Source organism: Muscardinus avellanarius, assembly GCF_963383645.1.
Source record: "Muscardinus avellanarius genome assembly, chromosome: 18".
NCBI lineage: Eukaryota > Metazoa > Chordata > Mammalia > Rodentia > Gliridae > Muscardinus > Muscardinus avellanarius.
The window spans coordinates 26,492,891-26,513,254 of record NC_137804.1 but is presented as its reverse complement, the minus strand read 5'-3'; the positions used below and the strand labels follow the sequence as shown (position 1 = coordinate 26,513,254).

Sequence of the window (20,364 nt, the reverse complement as noted above, 5' to 3'; positions counted from 1 at the left end):
AACTGTACAGCCTCAACTACTACTTAGTGAGGCCCTTTGCAACTCAGTAAGACCCTGTTTCAAAATAAAGAATAAAAAATGGGGGAGGCATAGCTCAGAAGTAGAATGTCCCTGGCTTCCATCCCCAGTACCGCAAAAAAAAAAAAAAAGAAAGAAAAGAAAAGAAAAAAAATGAGAGGTCTTTCTATCTTCTAAATTCTTCTTCAATTTCTTTCTTAAGTATTTTATATTTTTCATTGTAGAAATATTTTACCTCCTTGGTAAGATTTATTCCTAAGGGGTTTTTTTTTTTTTGTTTGGTTTTGAGGCTATTGTGGATGGAATTGTGTTCTGGATTTCTTTTTCAGTGGATTCATGACTGGTATATAGAAATGCTAATGATATTTGTAAGTTGATTTTCTATCTGGCTACTATGTTGAATTTTTCAGCTTTAGACGTTTTCTGGTTAAGTTTTTTTTGATCATCTAAGTATAGAATCATATCATCACAAGGAGAGATCATTTCAGTTCTTATTTCCCTATTTGTATTTTTTTAAATTTCCAGTGTATTGGTGGGGGGGGGGTGTTGAAGAAATCCAGACAGATTCTAATTAAAATCTAACTTTGAAATTTTAAAAATCCTGTTAATTTATATGTCTTTTATTTATTCTTTTTATTTTAATAGTGATCTCTACCAATTTTCTATTTTTTCTTCCTACTGACTGATGGGATTTTAATATTTTTCCTCCATAATGCATTGGGAAGTGTTTTGAGCTAAGCATGGTGGCACATGCCTGCAATTGCAGTACTTGGGAGGCTTAAACAGGAGGATTACAGGTTCCAGACCAGTCTCACCGACTTAGCAAGACTCTAGACAACAAAGCAAGACCCTGTTTCAAAAGAAAATAAATAAATAAATAAATAAATAAATAAATAAATAAATAAATAGGGCTAAGGTGTAGCTTGGAGGTAGAACACCCCTGGGTTCAATCCCCAGAACCACAAAAAAATGAAAAGAAACTTTTTTATTGTTTTGGTTCCATATGTTAAGACTTTTCTAGTTAACTGTCCAAGTGTTTTGCTACCTTGAAAACTAGGAATAAAAATGTGGTTCATTTGTCAAATCTTATTATGACAGTCATAATATTAAGAATTTATAATTTCTTACCTTAGTGCAAAAGGCATTTGAACTTGCCTATTTATTATAGACAAAATTTTATGTGGAATAATTATAAGTAAGTTACCAGTTTAATGCAAAAACTTTCATTGGACTATGTAGCCAATAAATGTCCTGATCAAAAGAAATATGGGCTAGTTTGCTCTAACAGAGGAAAAAAAATCAAATCTTTTGCCTTCTGTATTTTTTTCTTTTTTTCTTTCCCTTTTTCTCTTCTCTTCTCTCTCTCTCTCTCTCTCTCTCTCTCTCTCTCTCTCTCTCTCTCTCTCTCTCTCTTCTTTATGCCTTAACCAAGTTTTAGGCTTGATTGCAATGTGGAGTAAAGAAGAAATCTCAGTCCTAGGCCACTGTCTCCCACATGTACAGTTAAGTGCCTTTTAACAGTCAGTTAAAATTACATAAATTCAAAACAACTGAAAAACCAGGATTAACAATTACTTTTTAGTCTTATAAATAGTTAAATGCTATTTTTTCAAACCAATTTGCTACAAATACGTTCTGAGTCCCTTGACTTATGTAACTTTACTTGGGGGGAAATAAAGTTTTAAAGCCAATATTCTATATTATTTACACACACACACACACGCGCGCGCACACACACACACACATGGATGAAAATACTATCATTGACTAGAAAAAAAATCCCAAGTCATAATTGCCATTCATATTAGTTTCTTCTTCCCCAAGACCTGGTAATTTTTTTGGCAGGCAATTTAAAACCATGTGCTATAAGAAAGACCGAAAAGTCACTGTCCTATCAGCAAGCCTCAGAAAGCTCTTGCACGCTGATGGCGTCCAGGAAAGTCTCTGAGTGTCACACTCAAGAGTGAAATATGCAGGCTACAAACATCTTCATTATGAAAGCAATTTTCTTAGTAGAAAATTTTAAATTATTTATTTATTCTTGAAATAAACAGTTTACTACTTGCTTTCTTCTGGGAAAAATACTTCCATGTCTAGGTATTGGCAAAGCAAGTACCTTTCATTTAGATTGGACTCTTAATCATGGGTATTGGCTTGGCCAGCGTCATTTGTTACATTATGCCCGAATTCTTTACATGCCCGAATTCACTCGGAAGATTTTGGTATTTCTTTAAAGAGTTTATGTCTACTCCTCCATCGTCAAACAGGATACTTCGCATTTAATAGATTATTGTTACTTTCAGACTCGTTTTGGAGAAAATACTGGAGTCACAAGATAGTATTATTCTTTGAAAAGTAAATTTTGCTGCGAGTGTCATTTTAATTATTAACAATTCTAACGCATCTAAAAATATCTTCCCTTTATGTCTCTGCATTACAATGTGAAGAGGGGTGGGGGATTGTTCTAGCTTCAGAAATCTACTTTTAAAGCACATACAAAGCCTCGCTTAGCATTAAGGGCATTGGCCACGCTCAAGGAATGAACCCAGCTCCTGTCTGCCGTGTTACTTGAGCCCTTTATTCTACTCCCTAGAAAAGGCATCCTAATTAAAAGGCCAATAAATTAAAAGCACCCAGCAAGGCAAAAAGATGCGAAGCAAAACACCCACCAGGGTGCCTAGAGAAAAACACAGGGCTCATGTCACCGGTTCCTTAGGTACCAGCCAGTGAGAACAAAGTCCCAGGACACGGCTGCTTTTGACAAACATGCTGAGCGCCTACCTTCATCTCGATGACAGTCTGGAGAGCCTTCGTCTTGGCTGGCTCCGGCTGAAGTTGGCTTCTTCGGTGCAATTCCTGGGGAGGAACACGATAGAAATAAGCCTGACGGTTCATCCTTCTGTTATACCATGTCGTCCACACTGCTACCACGCAGCCCACTGGGTCCAGGTCCCCCGTGCACAGGCAAACAAGCCACAGGTGCCTCTTCCCCCACACTCCCTGGCATCCCTCCTGCCGCAGCCTGCGTGCGGTGAAACGCTCCTGGCACATGCGCTATTTCTGAAACTTCCATCAATAATTAATGTCAACTGTGACAAGGCCAGCAAGTAATCATCATCCAAATACTGTTCAACACTGGGGCCGATGCCCAGCCATCAGATCATAATTTACTAAATTACATTACTCTGTGCTCCCAACACAAACACGGCGAGGGAACAGTGGAGGAAAGAAAATGACGATCGCGGCCGCAGATCCGCTGCACGCGTGGCATTTTGCTACCGAGGTACGTTTGAAATGAGCAACTGAAAACCATTTCAGCACAACCGTGACACTTTCCGGAGCGAGCTGATGAAACTCCGTGAATCTCTTGCTTCCAAATTTACAGTTTCCTTCACCCTTCAAAAATCGCAACTGTGGGTCGTGTGTGTGTGTGTGTGTGTGTGTGTGTGTGTGTGTGTGTCCTGATGCCAAGAAATTAAAACCACCATTCATATCAGCAACGTTAGAGGAAGGACAGAAACAGTTAAAGTCAGATGTGGATCCAAGAACCTCGGGGATAATGAATATTTCTTTAGGTCAAGAGCAAACAACATATTTATGATTTTTAAGTTTGAAGGCTTACTTTTTGCATGCCTTTCCTCAAATAATAGTTTTGTCAAGGCTTTGAGAAGTTGTCTTAGCAGAAGCGAAGAGATAAAGTCTGTTTGTGTCATGTTTTGAATTTCTTAATAATTATCAACAGTTTTGTGACCAGGGAATGGCAGGAGCTAACACAGGGCCCACACCTGTCCCAGATACAGGCCATTGCTGGAGGAATTCCATTAAAACTTACTTCTTCCAAAAACTCTATTTAGCATTAACATGGAGTAGCTGCAGGCTTTGACAACTAGTAGATCATAAACATGTAAAAAAAGTATTAACTGGGCATGGTAGCACATTCTTGTAATTCCAGTATATGTGAGGCTGAGACAGGTTTGCATGTTCAAGGCCAGCCTCAGCAACTTAGCAAAACTTAACCTAGTGAGACCCTGTTTTAAAACAAACAAACCAAAAAATATATTTAAATGCCTGGGGGTGTAGCTCAAAGGTAGAATCCCTCTAGATTCAATCCATAGTACCATAAAAAGAAAAAAACAACTTGGAAGGTTGGAAAAAGGACCAAAATAAAATCTAGCTTTTTTCAAATAATGCACTTAAAGCTTACTGTCTCCACCACAGCCATCTACTGTTACCACCACTGCATAAGAATGGGCATGTTAATATAACAATTATCAGAAAAACCAAATCCCACAATAAAAGATATTCTTATTAGGTTAAGACAGATAAGCAGTCAACCTTTCCACCATATCCCACCGTGCCGTGCTCGTGCCCAAGAATCCATGGCCCAGGACACACATGTCCAGAGATGAAAACTGGGGAAGCATGTTGTGGCCCTGGACGTGGGGCTCTGAGAAGCAGGTTTTCTTCTGAAAATCTTTAGTGGCCCAAATCAGAAATCCTATGCAAAACCTCCATTGTGAGAACAGTGCTTCCTAATTATTTAAAATGCTCTTGCATCAACTGGGACATTTCCCCCCTAACATCCCTGAAAGGGGTGCAGTCAAATATTATTTTAAAAGATGTTATATGATTAGAGAAGCAGAAAGAGAGCCCGTGTCTTTTTGGAAGCCCGAGACTGCAACAAGTTGGCAATATGGGCATGCTTAAGCTCCCTGAAGATGGCAGAGGTTGTCCTCCAGGAAAGACCTTAGAGGCATTTGTCCTTTCTTTGGCATCTATGGTGTCCCTGGCACTGTTTATCTCCTATAAGTCTCAGCACTTCCAAATGAAGATGACCTATATGCTGAGTCCAGAAGGCTTCCAGTGCACAGTTAAAAACCAGTACCAACTTCAAGTCAAATAGGTAGCATCACTGGATGTAGAGTTGGGAGGGGCTATGGTTTGGATATGATTTAATTCTGTCCCCCAGAGTTTCATCAGTTGGGAGCTTGGCCCCTTGTGGCAATACAGGAAGTGGTAGGCCTTTAAGAGATAGTAGGGTCTGCTGGGAGATCATTAGGTCACTGGGGCATGCCCTTGGAAGGTGTGACACTAGTTTTCATGAGTGGGTTGTTATAAAAGAGCAAGGCTGGCCCTTTCCCTTGCTCTGTCTTGCTGTCTCACCATATAATCTCTCCCTTGTATCTGCCCTCAACCATGATGCCCTCCACCATAATGTTATGTAAGCAGAAGGGCCTTGACCAGAGCCACCGCCATGCTGTTTCTCATTTGAACCTTTAGATCTATGAGCTACATAACCTTCTTGTCTTACAAAGTACCCAGTGCCAGGGTCAGGTGTATTGCTACAGCAATGGGAAAGTGATTGACACAAGAGGAAGGTAATAGTAGCTCCTCGTTGTATAGTATTTTCCACTACACAGATACAATAGATGTAATAACCTCCAGATCTTACATAACAGTAAAATGTAATTAAAATTAAAAAATTATGAGTTTTAGTGCAACTTAATTGTGAGTCTGTAAAATATGTAACATTAGCTGGAAGAACAAGTTTCAAATATTTGGCTTTCATGGGTCAGAATAATCCAGTTCCCATGTACTTTTTTGGGGGGAGTAAATCCCAAAAGGACTTCAACTTCCACAAGAAGCTACTTAGCCCTCAACATTATAGACAATTTTGTTGGAGATCAAGGGACCAATAAAATGTCCTCAAGGACAAAATGGAAAGTGAGTTGCACGTCAGAGCTGTTCTACTGTAACTTAGAAAGAATACATTGCACAGGCCACCAGGTGTGATACCAAATGGCCTCAAAATCATCTTTTTAAAAAAGACTAAGGAGAATTCCAGGAAGATGGCGACCGAGAAAAGCGGGGCTTAAAAGCCTCGCTAACAACCAATCTCCATTACCACAAAATCAGCGCCTTTCATAGCCGGAAAACACCATCACCAGAGAAACAAAAAAATCACCAGGCTCCAGAGAGAAAGCGGTTTGAGAACAGAGCTCAGAGCCACAGAGGAGATACACCGGCCTCACGCCCGAGGACGCTGCAGCAGCGCCATACTGCCGGCGGCAGCGGCGAATTCACCAGATGGCTACAGCAAGCCAAGGTGAGCCGCTGCGGAACAGCCAGGTGGGATTTTTCAGCGCAGGGTACATCTAAAGCTCCCAGTGGCTGAGCTCAGCACACGCTGCAAGAACTCAGAGTGGAATTCAAAACCAAGAAGAAATAATCCAGCCTTACGGCCGAGGGCATAGCAGCGGCACCATATTGCCACCGGCGGCAGCAGCAGCAAATTCAAGAGTCCAGTGTACAGCTACATCTGCGAACTCAAGAACAGTGAGTCAAATTGCGGGCCACAGAGGAGAAATCCCAGTACTGTACTTCCTGGGACTTGACCCAGTGGGGGAGTGGCGGTGGCAGAGATATCACACCATAGGAGAACGTGCAACCTGGCACCCCCCCCCCACATAGTCTAAAGCAGCCTCTATCGACTCCCTGGGTCGGAGACTCTGTGATACAACCCAGTAAAGGAGTAGTGGGGTCTGAGATACTACAGACTCGAGATCCAGAGCACCTTAAGTGAAGTCATAGTGACCCAAGGGAAGAACCCAGAGAAGGCACAAACTTCCGAAATCATGGGAAAGAGGAATAACACTGGAGCAATGAATGCCCACAACCCCACAACATCAGAACCTGATAAAACAGAAAATCAGAGATTTCTAGAAGATCAAATCAGGAAAATAACTATAGAAATAATAGAGGTGCTTCAAAAAGAACTCAGAGAGAGCCAAAAAGAGATAAAGGATGCAATTAATGAAGTAAAGGCCTCGATTCAAAGCACAAACAACCGATTAGACCACATGGAGAACAGAATCTCGCTCTTAGAAGATGATCATTCCAAAAATGAACGCATAGTTTCTAATCTAGAAAAAAAATATCCAACAGCAGGAATCTGACATTGAAGAAATATGGGCCCATTTTAAGAGAGCTAACCTAAGAATAATTGGAATAGAGGAGGGAAAAGAAAGTGAAACCAAAGGGATCAACAATCTCTTCAAGGAAGTAATAGCAGAAAATTTTCCAAACATAGAGCAAGAGGTTGATACACAGATCCAGGAAACGTATAGAACTCCCTTTAGACAGGATCAGAGAAGAGGATCCCCACGCCACATAATTGTCAAAATGACCAATGTGGAAGCCAAGCAGAGAATCTTAAAGGCAACAAAAACAAAGGGCCAAGTGACATTCAGAGGCAAACCAATTAGAATCACTCCAGACTTCCCAAACCAAGTCATGAGAGCCAGAAGGGCTTGGAGTAACATATTCCAAACTCTGAAAGAAAACAACTTCCAGCCAAAAATTTCCTACCCAGCAAAACTTTCTATCAAATTAGATGGGGAAATAAGAAGCTTCCACGACAAACAGAAACTGGAGGAATTTATGTCTTCAAAACCAGCACTAGAGAAAATACGCAAAGAGATTAACTACAAAGAAGAAATAGGTAACACTCACCAGAACCAGAGAAACAAGAGTTTCCATCCAACAGACAACTAACATTGGTTATCTGTGGAGATTCATTATTTATGTTAGTCTTTTACCTATCTCTAAGTTGTATTGTTTGCCTTTATTGTTGTTAATTTTTAGGATTTCTAGTTGGAATATTAATATACCTTCAAATATAGCATTTGGAAATATTTTATCCAATTCTATTAGTAACTTTTAACTCTGTTTACATTGTCTTTGGATATACAATATTTTTTTTATTTTTTAGGGAGTTTGTATACTCTTCTGTTGCCTGTGCCATTGAAATCATATCCAAGAAATCACTGCAAATTTCAATGTTGTGAGGTTTTATGACCCAGATTTTCTCCTAAAAGTTTATAGTCTTAAGATTTATATTTAGGTCTTTTATCTATTTTGAGTTAATACTTGTATATGGGATTAGGTAAGGGTCCAATTTTATTCTTTTCCATGTAATTATTATTTTTCAACAATATTTAGTTAAAAGATTATTATTTCCACCACCAAATGTTCATGGAAACCTTGTCAAAAATAACTTGATAATATAGGGAAGAATTTAGCTCTAGGCTTGTATTTAACTCCAATGGTTTATATATCTGCCTTTAGAATAGTACTACACTGTTTCAATTATTATAGCTTTATATGGTTTGAAATCAGAAAATATATATCTTCTAGCTTTGTTCTTTTTCAAGATCTTTTTGGGTATCTAAAATCCATATTCCATATTAGGATAGATTTTTTTCTGAAAAATAAATATATAAATATATGATAGTTTCACCTAAAAAATAGAAAAAAAAATTCTCTGGTAAGAAAGAAAGCAAAAAGAAATATTGAAATGTTATCTTCAAGTCATCAAAAGCTTGGTATCAGACAAATGAAACTGTTATGTGAGATTATCATTTTTAATTTTGGATAATTTGCTATAATACTAGATGTCAACCACTAAGCCAAGCATGGGAAGGAGGGATGGGGAGGGAATGGGGTGGGGATCGGAAAAAAAAAAAAGACTAAGAATAAATGTCATGATAATTGCATACCACAAGTCTATTCCAGAATAAAAATCATGAGATAACTTGGGGAGAGAGAGAGGTTAAGCTTATATAAAAAAGTAAAAGTAATCAACAAACAACTAAGGAACAGAGTGAAAATAAAAACCACAGGGTGAAGGTATAAACTTGTAATTTCTTACACCCCCCCCCACACACACACACACAAAACATTGGTAAGGACAAACATGCAATAAAAAAAAAAACTAAACTGGTAGCAATTAGTTTTGAAAAAAATATGAAAACAGTTCTCTTTTGTTTAATTATACAAGTTCTATTGTAGTATAAACCAGCTCAAAGTCCAGATTGGTCCCTTGCCCTCTGTGTCACTCCTTAAAATAGTAGAAAGAATAAAATATCCAATTACCCAAGAATCATAATTTTCTTAACTACACTATTTTGCAATGCTGACCTCATAATTTTCAAAGATCATCTTAATTTCTAAGGTGTCAGATAAAGATTACAGCCTCTCCAGACGACTTGCACTGTCTGAAAGCCCCATCACGGTCATTTCATCCATCTCTAAGATTCTTCAAATATTCACTCTTTCTATGGCAGACATGACCAGTTAGTAAAGATTCATGTTCCTCTTCTAAAGTGTAGGGTTACTGCTAGGAATCCCACCACCACCATCACCCTCGTATTTAGATGGATTTAGTCCTGGCCAGTATTATGTGGACAGAAATAAAGAAATAAACTTCCATAAAAGCTGCCTAACTAGCTGCCTAACTAGTCCTCAATTCATATTCTCATTCATATTCTCTCTCTCTCTCTCTCTCTCTCTCTCTCTCTCTCTCTCTCTCTCTTTCTATCTATCTATCTACAAGACAAAGAGAGCCTGGGCTATCGGACATGGTGGCTCAGGCCTGTAATTCCAGTACTCAGGTGACTGAGATGAGAGGATTGCAGGTTTGAGGCCAGCCCCAGCAACTTAGCAAGATCCTTGTAAATTTAGCAAGACTCTGTTTCAAAAAAAATATTAAAAAGGGCTGGTAGTGAAGCTCAGAAGTAGAATGCCCATGGGTTCAATCCTCAGTTACCCCATCCCCAAAAAATATCCTGGGGAGAGGGTTCCTAAAACACCATTTGAAAAGGCTGCTGAACACCTGGACCAGTAAAAGTGAAAGAAAAACCAACTCCTTTTAAGTTAAGCCTCTGAATGCCCAGGCTTTATCTACAGAAATCCCAGCTCTCTTCATTTTAACTACCACAATGACTGCAAGGAGAAGAGTACCCATTAGTCCTGTATTGGTTGTTGCTTTTGAATTGCAAAAGAGATTTTAGTGTCTGGCTGCTTGCCAGATCCTTCTGAATAGACAGGGAGATGAGTTGGCTGCTGGATTCTCTACCATCCCCATCTATCTGAGACCTGCACCTGCCATGGATGGACCTTAAGCCACGTGAGAATCCTCATGAACATCTGATGTTCTCTACATAGGCAGGGTAAGTAATGGCAGCCTTCAATCATAAAGTGCAGAGACTTAACACTTCTCTCTGGTCATAGAATCAACTGGAAGGTATGAATTCTCTCCTGAAATGGGCACAAAGCACAAACTAACAAACTGCTGTGCAACATTTTAGTTGGTCTACAGGGCCTGGCTTACACTCCAGAAGTTTACCTTGGAAGCAGACTCCGGCCTAAGAATCACTTACTGACAGGAAAGAGCACTGTACCAGGAGTCAGAAGTCAGGGCCAGTAGTCTCAGGCTGAGACTTCGGGCATGCCCCTTCCCCTCTCTGATCAGCAGAAAATTAAGCTTTATGAGGTTATTTTTAATGCCCCACCAGACTATCTCAGAATAGCCACACCTTTTTATTTTTTTCTTGGTACTGAGGATTGAACTCAAAGGCATTCAACTTCCAAACTATAATAATCCCAGCCCTTCTTTTAATTTTTTTGTTTTGAAACAGGTGTTACTAAGATGCTAAGAGTCTCACCAAACTGCTGAGCCTGTCCTCCAACCTGCAATCCTCCCATCTCAGCCTCCCAAGTACTGGGATTACAGTCGTGTACCATCATATCCAGCAATATTCAGACATTTGAAAGCAATTGACTCTGAGATTCTGATCTCTGTCTTGTATTTCTAATCACACCCATTCTCTGTTTTGTAAGCTGAAGGAAAAACAAAAGAAAACCTTGGCAGCACCATTGAATAGAGTCTCACTGTGACATGGCTCTCCAGGCTATACATTATTCCTCTAATTTCATGTCTAGGTTGCCCTTGGCTTGTCTAAAACTGCCGGCTCTTTCAGGTGATTGACATGGAAATTTACCAAGAAACTAAAATTTTGAGCATGAAATATCAAGTGGCTTGTCAGCATGACAGCTCTTGGCACTTCGAGTCCAGTGTGTAGTGAGTTCATTTGGGTGGACACCAGCTTCAAGATGAGCCTGAACAATGTTGGCACAGGCCACATGCTTTCTTCAGTAGACAGAACAAAACCCCACAAAACTTTCTTTCCAAAGGTAACTACTATTTTTATCTGGTCTTTTCCTGTTATTCTAGAATTCCTGTATAACAAGCCACAAACAAACTTAGGGGTATCAAAGCATCGCCACTTTCTTCCATGCACTGTAGGTCAGGAATTTATGAAGCACAGAGCAGAAATGGTTCATCTCTACGGTACGATGCTGGAGTAGGTAGAGCTGAGGCATCGACACTGCGGTGCCTCCTCCATGCCAGGCTTAGTTGGCACTGCCAATCTGAACACCAAAACACAGCCTTTTCATGTAGCTTGGGCTTCCTTACAGCATGGCAGCTTCAGGGCAATATTTATTACATTCAAGTACACAGACTCCAAGAGCAGGAGTTTCAGAACATCACCAGGATAAAGCAGTCCCTTATTGCCTAACCTGTAAGTCCTACACCTTTATTTCTGCATTCTCTATAGTATCTATCGGAGCAGGCTTATGATTGCTTCAATGTAGAGACTCCACAGAGTATAAACATCTATAAGTCTACAGGCCTGCTAAAATTCCATGAAGGAGTGCCAAAGAATTTGAAGCCATGTTTTAAGATTGCCGCCCTTGGGGTTGGGGTGTAGCTCAGTACAAGACCCCAAATCAATCCCCAGAAGGACCAAAAAATATATATTGCCATTCTTATGAACCAACATCAATTGGAGAAGTCAATAGGAAAATAACACTATAATCTCAAACATCAACTCACATTAGTCTTAAGATATGGTGGATTTGTATCTTCAAATACAGGGGATAAAGAAAATGCCGTAGTGAACCAAACAGACCAGTATCTCAGTCCTTACGGATTTTTTTTTTACTCAAGATTCAAATGAAGAGAAAGGCAAAGTAATTTTAAGAGGAGACTAAGCCAGCTTGTTATAAATGTCATAAAGGGATATAAGTCAGGAATATGGAAAGGGACAGACTGGGGAGTGGCTGGTCAATTGTGAGCTTAACAGGGTAGTCAGGAAAGCTTCATGGAAATGTGGGACATGAGCAAAGATCTAGAGGATGCCAGTCGGGCAGTTACTTCATGCAGAGGGAGTAGCAAATGGCTACATGTGTGGCTGGAGCTGTCTGAGGGGTGGGGAAACACAAGGTCAAATAAGTGCAGGGGTGGGGACGGTGGAGGATGGCCCTACATCTGGAGATCATTGAGGGACACTGACTTTCCCTGAATAAATGAGAAGCCACTGGAAGGCCTGAGCAAAGACATATTGACATATTCTTGCAGGATTACTCCAGCTGTCTTGCAGCAAGGTTTTAAAAGGGAGATAGTAAGGGCAGAACCAGAGGGACTCGGTAGCAGTGCCTCGAGGCTTGGGCCAGGGTAGCAGAGTGGATGCAATGAGTTGAGTTGTGTATTTTAAATGTGAGGCCAACTTGATTCCTGATAGATTGCTCGGAGGCTAGAAATAGAGAGATGTGAAGGAGACTCCAATATTGTTAGCCTCGACGAGGGGGAGAATGGAGGCAGATAGGGAAGATGGGGAAGAAAAGGTCATAAATGCAGGAACCAAGAGCCTTGATGTGCATTCAGCCTGTGATGCGAAGAGGCATCCAAGTGGAGATGTTTGGCAGGAAATTGAGTGGATTTGGGGAAAGAGCTATAACTGAAAACTGGGGACCAATTTGATGGTCATCAAAAAGCCATGTGCCTAGATGACATCAACTAGGTACAGAGCACAGAGAGAACAGGACGAGGACTGAGCTCAGAAGCACTCCAATGTTAAATGGTTTGGGAATTGAGGAGGAAGCAACAAAGGAGACTGAGAAGGGTCAGCCGGGGAGGTGGGAAGAGCTGGGAGTGGGGCCTCCTGGAGCAGGTGATGACAAGTGTCTAGTGTGAGAAAGTGGCGCCACATCAAACAGTACTGAGAAGTCACCGTGAGGTCCGAGAACTGGCTGCTGGGCTCGACAGTGTGGTTGTGCTGCCTTAAATTCATTGTTAACGCGATTTACATTATGATGTGAGACCATAATGTACCAATAAAAGTACATTTAAGATAAAAATAAATGTATAGAAATGCCAGCTCTCTATATTGTATTTTGTTTTTACCTTGACAACATTTCTGTTTTTGCAATTTATCTGTGTAAATAGGTGTCTCCTACCCTTTCTCCCCATTATAACCGGTATTTCAATAAGCCTCCCAGGATGTGGCTGAGTAGGTACCCAACTCTGTTTTAGGGATATTAAGTACACAATAATTTTATTTCTCAAACATATTGTTCCTTCTGCTTGGAACAATCCCACATGCTTTTATTTTCTTGTGTCTACAGGGGTTATCAATCTATAGCCCACTGACCAAACCCAGCCCTCCATCTCTTTAGCAAATGAAGTTTTATTGCAATATTGCTATGCCCACTCATTTACATATTGCCTATTATTGTTTTTGTGCTATGATGCAGCGTTGAGTAGTTGTGACAAGCACTAGATGGCCCCCACAGAGCTGAAAGTATTTACTACCTGCCCTTCACATCAATTTGTCAATTCCAGTTCTATGATACCTTGAACACCTATCTTAACACTCTCAGGAAAGCCATCTATTCCTCAAGTGGCTGTTTAAAATACATCCACTTTTTAAAATATTATTTTTATATAATAAAGTCTAAATATCTGCACCTTCATTGTGGACTGGACTCAGTAACTCACATTTAACAAAGAGGATGTGTTGGAAGTGACAGGGTGACTTCTGAGGCTTAGGTCTGGAAGATGCTATGGCTTCCTTCCTGCTCACACTCTTGGCTCATTTGCTCTGGGGAAATCCCACTGCCAGACTATGAGGACACCAAACTGCCCCATGGAAAGACTCATGGGACACGAAACCAAAGCCTCCTGACAACAGCGTGTGAATGATCCTCGTAAAAGCGACCGTCCAGCTCCAGTCAGGTCTTCAGGTCTTCTGTTTGAGAGCAACCTCATGTGGACTTCGGGACTAAACCACCCATCTAGTGTATCCCAAATTCCTGACCCACAGAACTTCTGAGACAATAAATGGATGTTACTGTAAGCCACTAGCTATTTGGAGTAATGTTTTACACAGCTGTAGATCACATGTATATCACTGGAAGAGTATTGACTGACCCTCCAAACTAGTTTACATCTCCCATTTTCATACACAGTCTCACAGCATTGTATACATTTTCTTCATATCAATGGAAAGGAATGCAACTTTGCACTGATTTATAGAACTGCACGTAATTGATTCATGTCTGTGTCCATCGCTGAGTAGCAAATTCCATGAGCACCAAGAACGTCCTCTGTGCACTATATTCCCATGAAATGATATATTGTCTGCTAAGAGTAGGTGATCAATAAACACTATTTAAATAAAACTGTACAAATGACAGTGTACTTATCAGCCTTGAGGTCCCATGTAGTACTTTTGACCCAAAGAAGTCTACCATGAAGGATGATAATCACTAATAGTTTGAATATTGATGTGTTTAATTCTCAAAATATTCTCTTCAGGCAGGTACTATTATTCTCATAATTTTTCACTTGAAACAGAAAGATAGACACGAATAACTTGCCCAAGAAAATCTATTATACTGCATGGCAAGGATTTGCCCCAAGCAGCCTGACTCCGGAGCCTCCATTGCTAATCACCATGCAGAAGCCTGGGCTTCACCACTGGGAGGCGATTGGACATTTAAAATGGACACTTCCATTGCTTTTCCCTCTACTTTCTTTGGTTCAGTCTTCAATTCCATACTCCTTCTAACTAAAAAACTTAAAGCAATGTATCTCAGTAACAATTGAATAATTTTGCCATCCATATTAGATATTAAAACTTATATGGAAAATATGTTTGGGCATCCAGAAATGGGGAGGGAAAACAATTCCTTTCAGATATAGCCCTCTTTCTGCTTTTTTTTTTTTTTTTTTTTTTTGTGTGTGTGTGTGTGTGTGTGTGTTACTGGGCATGGAACCTAGGGACATTCTACCTTTGAGCTATACTGACAGCCCTATTTTTTTATTCTTTATTTTGAAACAGGGTCTCACTGAGTTGCAAAGTGCCTCATAAGTAGCTGAGGCTGTCCTCGAACTGGGATCCTCCTTTCTCAGCCTCCCAAATGCTGGGATCACAAGCGTGCGCCACCGCGCCCGGCTCGAGCCAGCTTTCTGTCTCTGTCGGTTCTGCATCCCTGAACTCGACCAATCACAGATAAAAAATATTCAGATAAAAATGTACCTGAACTAAACATGAAGACTTTTTATCATTATTTTTCCATGAACAATACAGTATACCAACTATTTACATAGCATTTACACTGTACTAAGTATTATAAATAATCTAGAAATGATTTAAAGTATATGGGATGGCTGGGCCCAGTGACACATGTCTATAATCCCAGTGCTTAGGAGGCTGAGACAGGAGAATTGCAGGTTTGAGGTCAGCCTCAGCAATTTAGCAAAGCCCTCAGCAACTCAGTAAGACCCTATTTTAAAATAAAAAATAAAACAGGGCTGGGAATATATCTCAGAGGTAGAATGCCCCTGGGTTCCATCCCCAGTACCACAAAATAATAAGGCACAGGAGGCTATGCATAGGTTATGTGCAAATACTATGCCATTTTATATAAGAGACTTGAGCATGCATAGATGTAGGTATCTGTGGGGGTCCTAGAACCAAGCACCAGAAGATACTGCGGGATAACTGTAGTAACGTCCTTCTCAATCTCTGATAAAGCATTTAAAAATAACCTAAAATATTTAAATAATAATAAGGCCAAATTAATTGGTAATCATAATGGGATTTGGATCCTAAATTAGGCTTCCATTTCAAGGCTCTATGAAATATTTAAAGACTGATCACAGCCAGGTCAACAAGCAAAAGCTCAAATGGATTTGAAAAAGCAGAGGTGATCGAGGCCACGGTTTCTCCCACATATAATAAGTCAAGAAATGAATGCCCCTGTCCTCCCCACCTCTTAGGAGTGCGATATTGGGCAAGTGACTGAACTTTCCCTAATCTTCAATTTCCCACTGGTATCCTGGATACACCCTGTAGGGAGAAGTTGAGGTAAGTGTGTAAAATACTCCGCTGAGCTAGCACACCAGCTCAATTTGTTATTGAAACCTTTCCTTATGACTGCTGTCACCCTTGTACGGCTGTGAGGGTCATGGGAGTGTATTTGAGGTGCACCCTGGTAAAATGCCTTCCCTTCCACTTATTCTGTGCTGGTGACTGCTACTAATCTGCCACTAGGTCGAACTGAATCAAAGGACTTCTGAAAGAGGACAGGCCCCAGAGGAGCAATGGAGGGGCATAAAGGTGGGCAAGGAAGGAGCCTGGGTGAAGGTAACGGTTCAGATAATGTATGGATGCCAAATTATCAATGCCAGTCTCAGTAATATGCACAGGGAGGGAGAGCCGGTGGGGTGGGACCCAAAGGGAAAGACACCAAGTGCTGAGTGCATGTACGTTTCTAGCACTCTGACTTCATCCTAAGACTAATTACAATGCACTGATAAAATTATATTTTTTAAAAAATTACTTACTGAGGGACACTCTGTGCCAGGTAAAACACACAGAGAGAATCCCTGAATTCACGAGCTTATATTCTAATGCATGCATTCCCAATGAATTTGATATTGTGCCTAGAAGATTCAAAAAAACCACAACTTGTCTGGTGTTGTTGAAACAGGGAGATTAAGAGGATGCTGAGAGATGAGGTCCAAGACCTAGCAGCTGGGAGGGCCAGACTGCATGAGGCACTCAGACTTCTTAAGGACCTTGGCCTCAAACTGGAACCTCACATCCTAGATACAGGGAACAGTTTCCATGGAAATAGATAAATATGATATAAACTTACTGGTAAATTATATTTTAGTTTTCATACACACAGAAACAAAATGGATATTCAGGAGTCTGAGACTGTACGTTCTGAATCTCTAGATGTATACGTTTCTCCTTTCATTTGTTTGAATGCATAAATTTTCCCTTTGGGCCAAATTTGCTTCAAAGACTTGTCTCATAGATTTGTCTTGGTCCTTTATATGCTACAATCCTGGGAAAATAATAGAATGAAATGCCAGCTTCAAATAACTGGTGGACTGTACCAGCAGCATTCTAGGACAATCGATGTAGTTATTAAATTCAATAATTACTGGGCATCTAATGCATGCTAAATAATGCAAAAGTCAGGGAAAGTAAATGCAGTGCCACCCCAGACCGCAAGGAGAGGGATTATCTCGTGGAAAGGGGAGGATGTGACCTGACTATGAGACCACAAATGCTGGTTTCAGCCCTAAAAATGGCAGTCACCACTTACCACACACCGTTCTGTGTGCCCCTTCTGGCTCTGGTTGACTTGTACAGCATCACCATAAAAAGGAGTAACCGCCCCATGGGAAAGGTTCTGATGGTCAGAGTCAAATGAGGTGCCCGGATCACAGAGGTAGTAACTCTTGAAAGTGTGACCAAGGCCTGTCTGGCGTCTAAACCTTCTCCTTTAATAACCACCATCATAACACTCAGCTTATATTGCTAGTTCTAGTCCCTTCATGCTCTGTAAACATCGAGGATTTCCACAAGTAACTAACTCTGACTTCCGTTTCTTGGTTCTCTCATAGGACCCCAGCAGTCCTGAACAAAATGCCATGGGAAAGAAGATGTAAGAACCCAGGCCTGGGCACAGGAAGAAGAGCTGCATGGAAGAGTTCCGCCACCCATGGACCCTGTGTTACACTCCTCTCTTGTACTCTTCTGTTTCTAGGCTGAAACATGCCTCCTTGAGCCTTCTGTAGACTGGCCTTTATCTATTCCTTTGGGTATATTCACTGGAGCCCTCCTCTGATATGAGAACTCTCCAGCCCAGTCTTCCTCACTAAGGAGTCATTATTCTACCCACTATTTCTTGGGCTGAGAGCACAGTGTCTAGAGCTCTCGGCAGCATCCTGGGCATAAACCCCAGCCCAGGCACCTGATTGTATCAGACCTGGAAAGCTAAGCAAGGCTGGGCTTGGTTAGTACATGGGTCGGGGAATACCTGGGCATGTCTGGGAAAGCGTAGGGCCAAAAACCACAGGGGATTTTTCCGAGGCCCTGGTAACTAATAGACTTCCCAGCTGGATTTTGCAACTGTATGGGCTAGTGACTCCACTCTACTTCTCTTTGCCCATTTGAACTGGAATATCTGTCACTGGAATCTTATTCCTGCCCCATCCCTATCTGTAGGGAGCAGGTACATTCTTTTTTGTTGCACAGGCCTACTGCTGGAAGAAGAAATGTGTCAGCTCCAGTTGTACAGAAGAGGCATATACCTACAGCCTCTTCTGTACATAGAGTATTTAGGTGTGTGTGTGTGTGTGTGTGTGTGTGTGTGTGTGTGTGTGTGTGTTTACTGGGGATTGAAGCTAAGGACATTCTACCTCCAAGCAACACCTCCAGCCCTTTTTTATCTTTTCATTTTTGTTTGGGAACAGAGTATTGCTAGGTTGCTGACAGTCTCACTAATTGTTGAGCCTGTCCTCAAACCTGCAATTGTCCTGTCCCAGCCTCTCAAGTACTGGGATTACAGATGTGCACCTGTCAAACTGATAAAGGTTAGATGATATTTTTGGACTCTGAGCTGAGAATGTTATGGGATGTCCTCTGGGGATTTGGTCATGGGATAGATGGTATTTCTCATTTGGGGGGATGTAGATCTTTGGGAGTCAAGAGGTGGACTGTAGTAGGCAAAATAATGCCCCTTACCAAAGATGTTTGCCCTATTTCTAAAATTTATAAATGCTACATTATATAATAAAAGAGATTTGTGCTTACACATAAGTTTATAGGCATTAAAGAAGATTATCCTGGATGATCTGAGTGTGGCTAATCTCAATACCTTGCCCTTTAAGAGTTGAAAACTCTCTGGCCAGAAGCAGAGGAAGGCACAGCACAGTTGCTGGTGACAGCATCCATAACCACACAGAATGAGCACTTCTGCCCAGTAAAGGGCTTCCAGGGGGGTCTGGGACTGACAAAATGTATCAGCTACGTACAACCTTCAGAGGTTGTGCGGAGAACTCCGGAGTGAGAACTCCAGCACCGAGTAAGTACAGCAGGATTCCATTTCTCTTAGTCTAGATAAGTAGCTCTAAAACTTTTATTTGAGCAGCACAGACTTTCAGATTTATATTTCCCAAACAAATCCAACATAAAACATACATATTTTTCTTTATCTGAAATTAATTGGACTCCTGTGATAGGTCTTGAAGACAGGGAAAAATTAAAACAAAAAAAGGTCCCTGCCAGGAGGGCATGGTGGTACATGCCTGTAACCTAGTACTTGGGAGGCTGAGACAGGAGGACCACAGGTTCATGGCCAGCCTCAGCAACCTCATGAGGCCCTCTACAAATTAGTGAGACCATGTTTAAAAAGTGAAAATATAAAAGAGGGCTAGGGGTGTAGCTCAGAGGTAGAATGCATCTGGGTTTAATCCCCAGTAACACACACACACACACACGCCCCAAGGCATCCTGGTTCTAAAGAAGGCAGTCTGAAAAAAGTAAAGAAAAAATGTAAAATTGCAAATGATCATAGGTAGTAAGTACAATACAAGCAGCAGTAATAAGTGTGCTGAGATAGAGACTAATGGGGAAGAGAATTAATTATATGCTCCATAGAAGGTCTGCTTCCTGAACATGGGAAAAATGCCCACTCACTAGCATTGAGGCACTTCATTTCCCACTGCCATCAGCCTCCTCTAAATTTAATGTGGAGGTCAGGAAAGGTCGCCTAGAGAGGGTAACATTCAAATGAAAATGTAAAAGATAAACAGCAGTCCGCATGCGAACACTTGTGGGGAACATGACCCTTGTAGAGGGAACACAGAAATAGGAAAAAAGTGTATCTGCTGTGATTAACGGAGCAGCGGGGGAGGAAGGGGCTGGAGCCTAGAGCTGGGTGCATCGCAGCGCCTCCGAGGCTCCTTCTTGGAACTTCAGGGCCCCAGAAATGATGCTAGAGAACATCCTCTGGGTAAGATAGTGTGACCCACGGACTGCAAGACTGGATCGAAGGGAGTAGCTGGCTGGCTGTTCAGTTGCCCTCAGGGCCACCGAACTGTCATTCCATCCTCCTGGATCTTTATTCTTCCCCATGTCCCTCTCTCTACAGCATTTGAAGAAGGCATGAGAGGGAGGGAGGGAGGGAAGGAGAGCCTGGCTGCTCCCCAGCTCCAGCCAGACGGCCCATTTTTGAGGTGGCAGCAGGGGGTGGCATATGAATCAACAGCGTGTTCCCTGCACACCCCCACGGTCCAGATGGCTGCAGACAGGAGCAGAGGGTGGCTCCTACCCGATGAATTCCCTGGCTGGAGACGCG

The 20,364-nt window shown here is 41.4% G+C and overlaps 1 protein-coding gene across 3 annotated transcripts in view; it reads right to left on the bottom strand.

The window, feature by feature from the left end:
• Nucleotides 1-20,364, bottom strand: part of ERC2 (ELKS/RAB6-interacting/CAST family member 2) — a gene marked incomplete at both ends in the record, with an annotated part of 759,201 nt that overhangs the window by 487,664 nt on the left and 251,173 nt on the right. For all 3 annotated transcript variants that reach the window (XM_080715235.1, XM_080715236.1, XM_080715237.1), the window contains one exon: nt 2,800-2,874. In XM_080715235.1, coding sequence (XP_080571361.1) covers nt 2,800-2,874 — 75 coding nt within the window. The remainder of the gene's footprint in view (nt 1-2,799; nt 2,875-20,364) is intronic.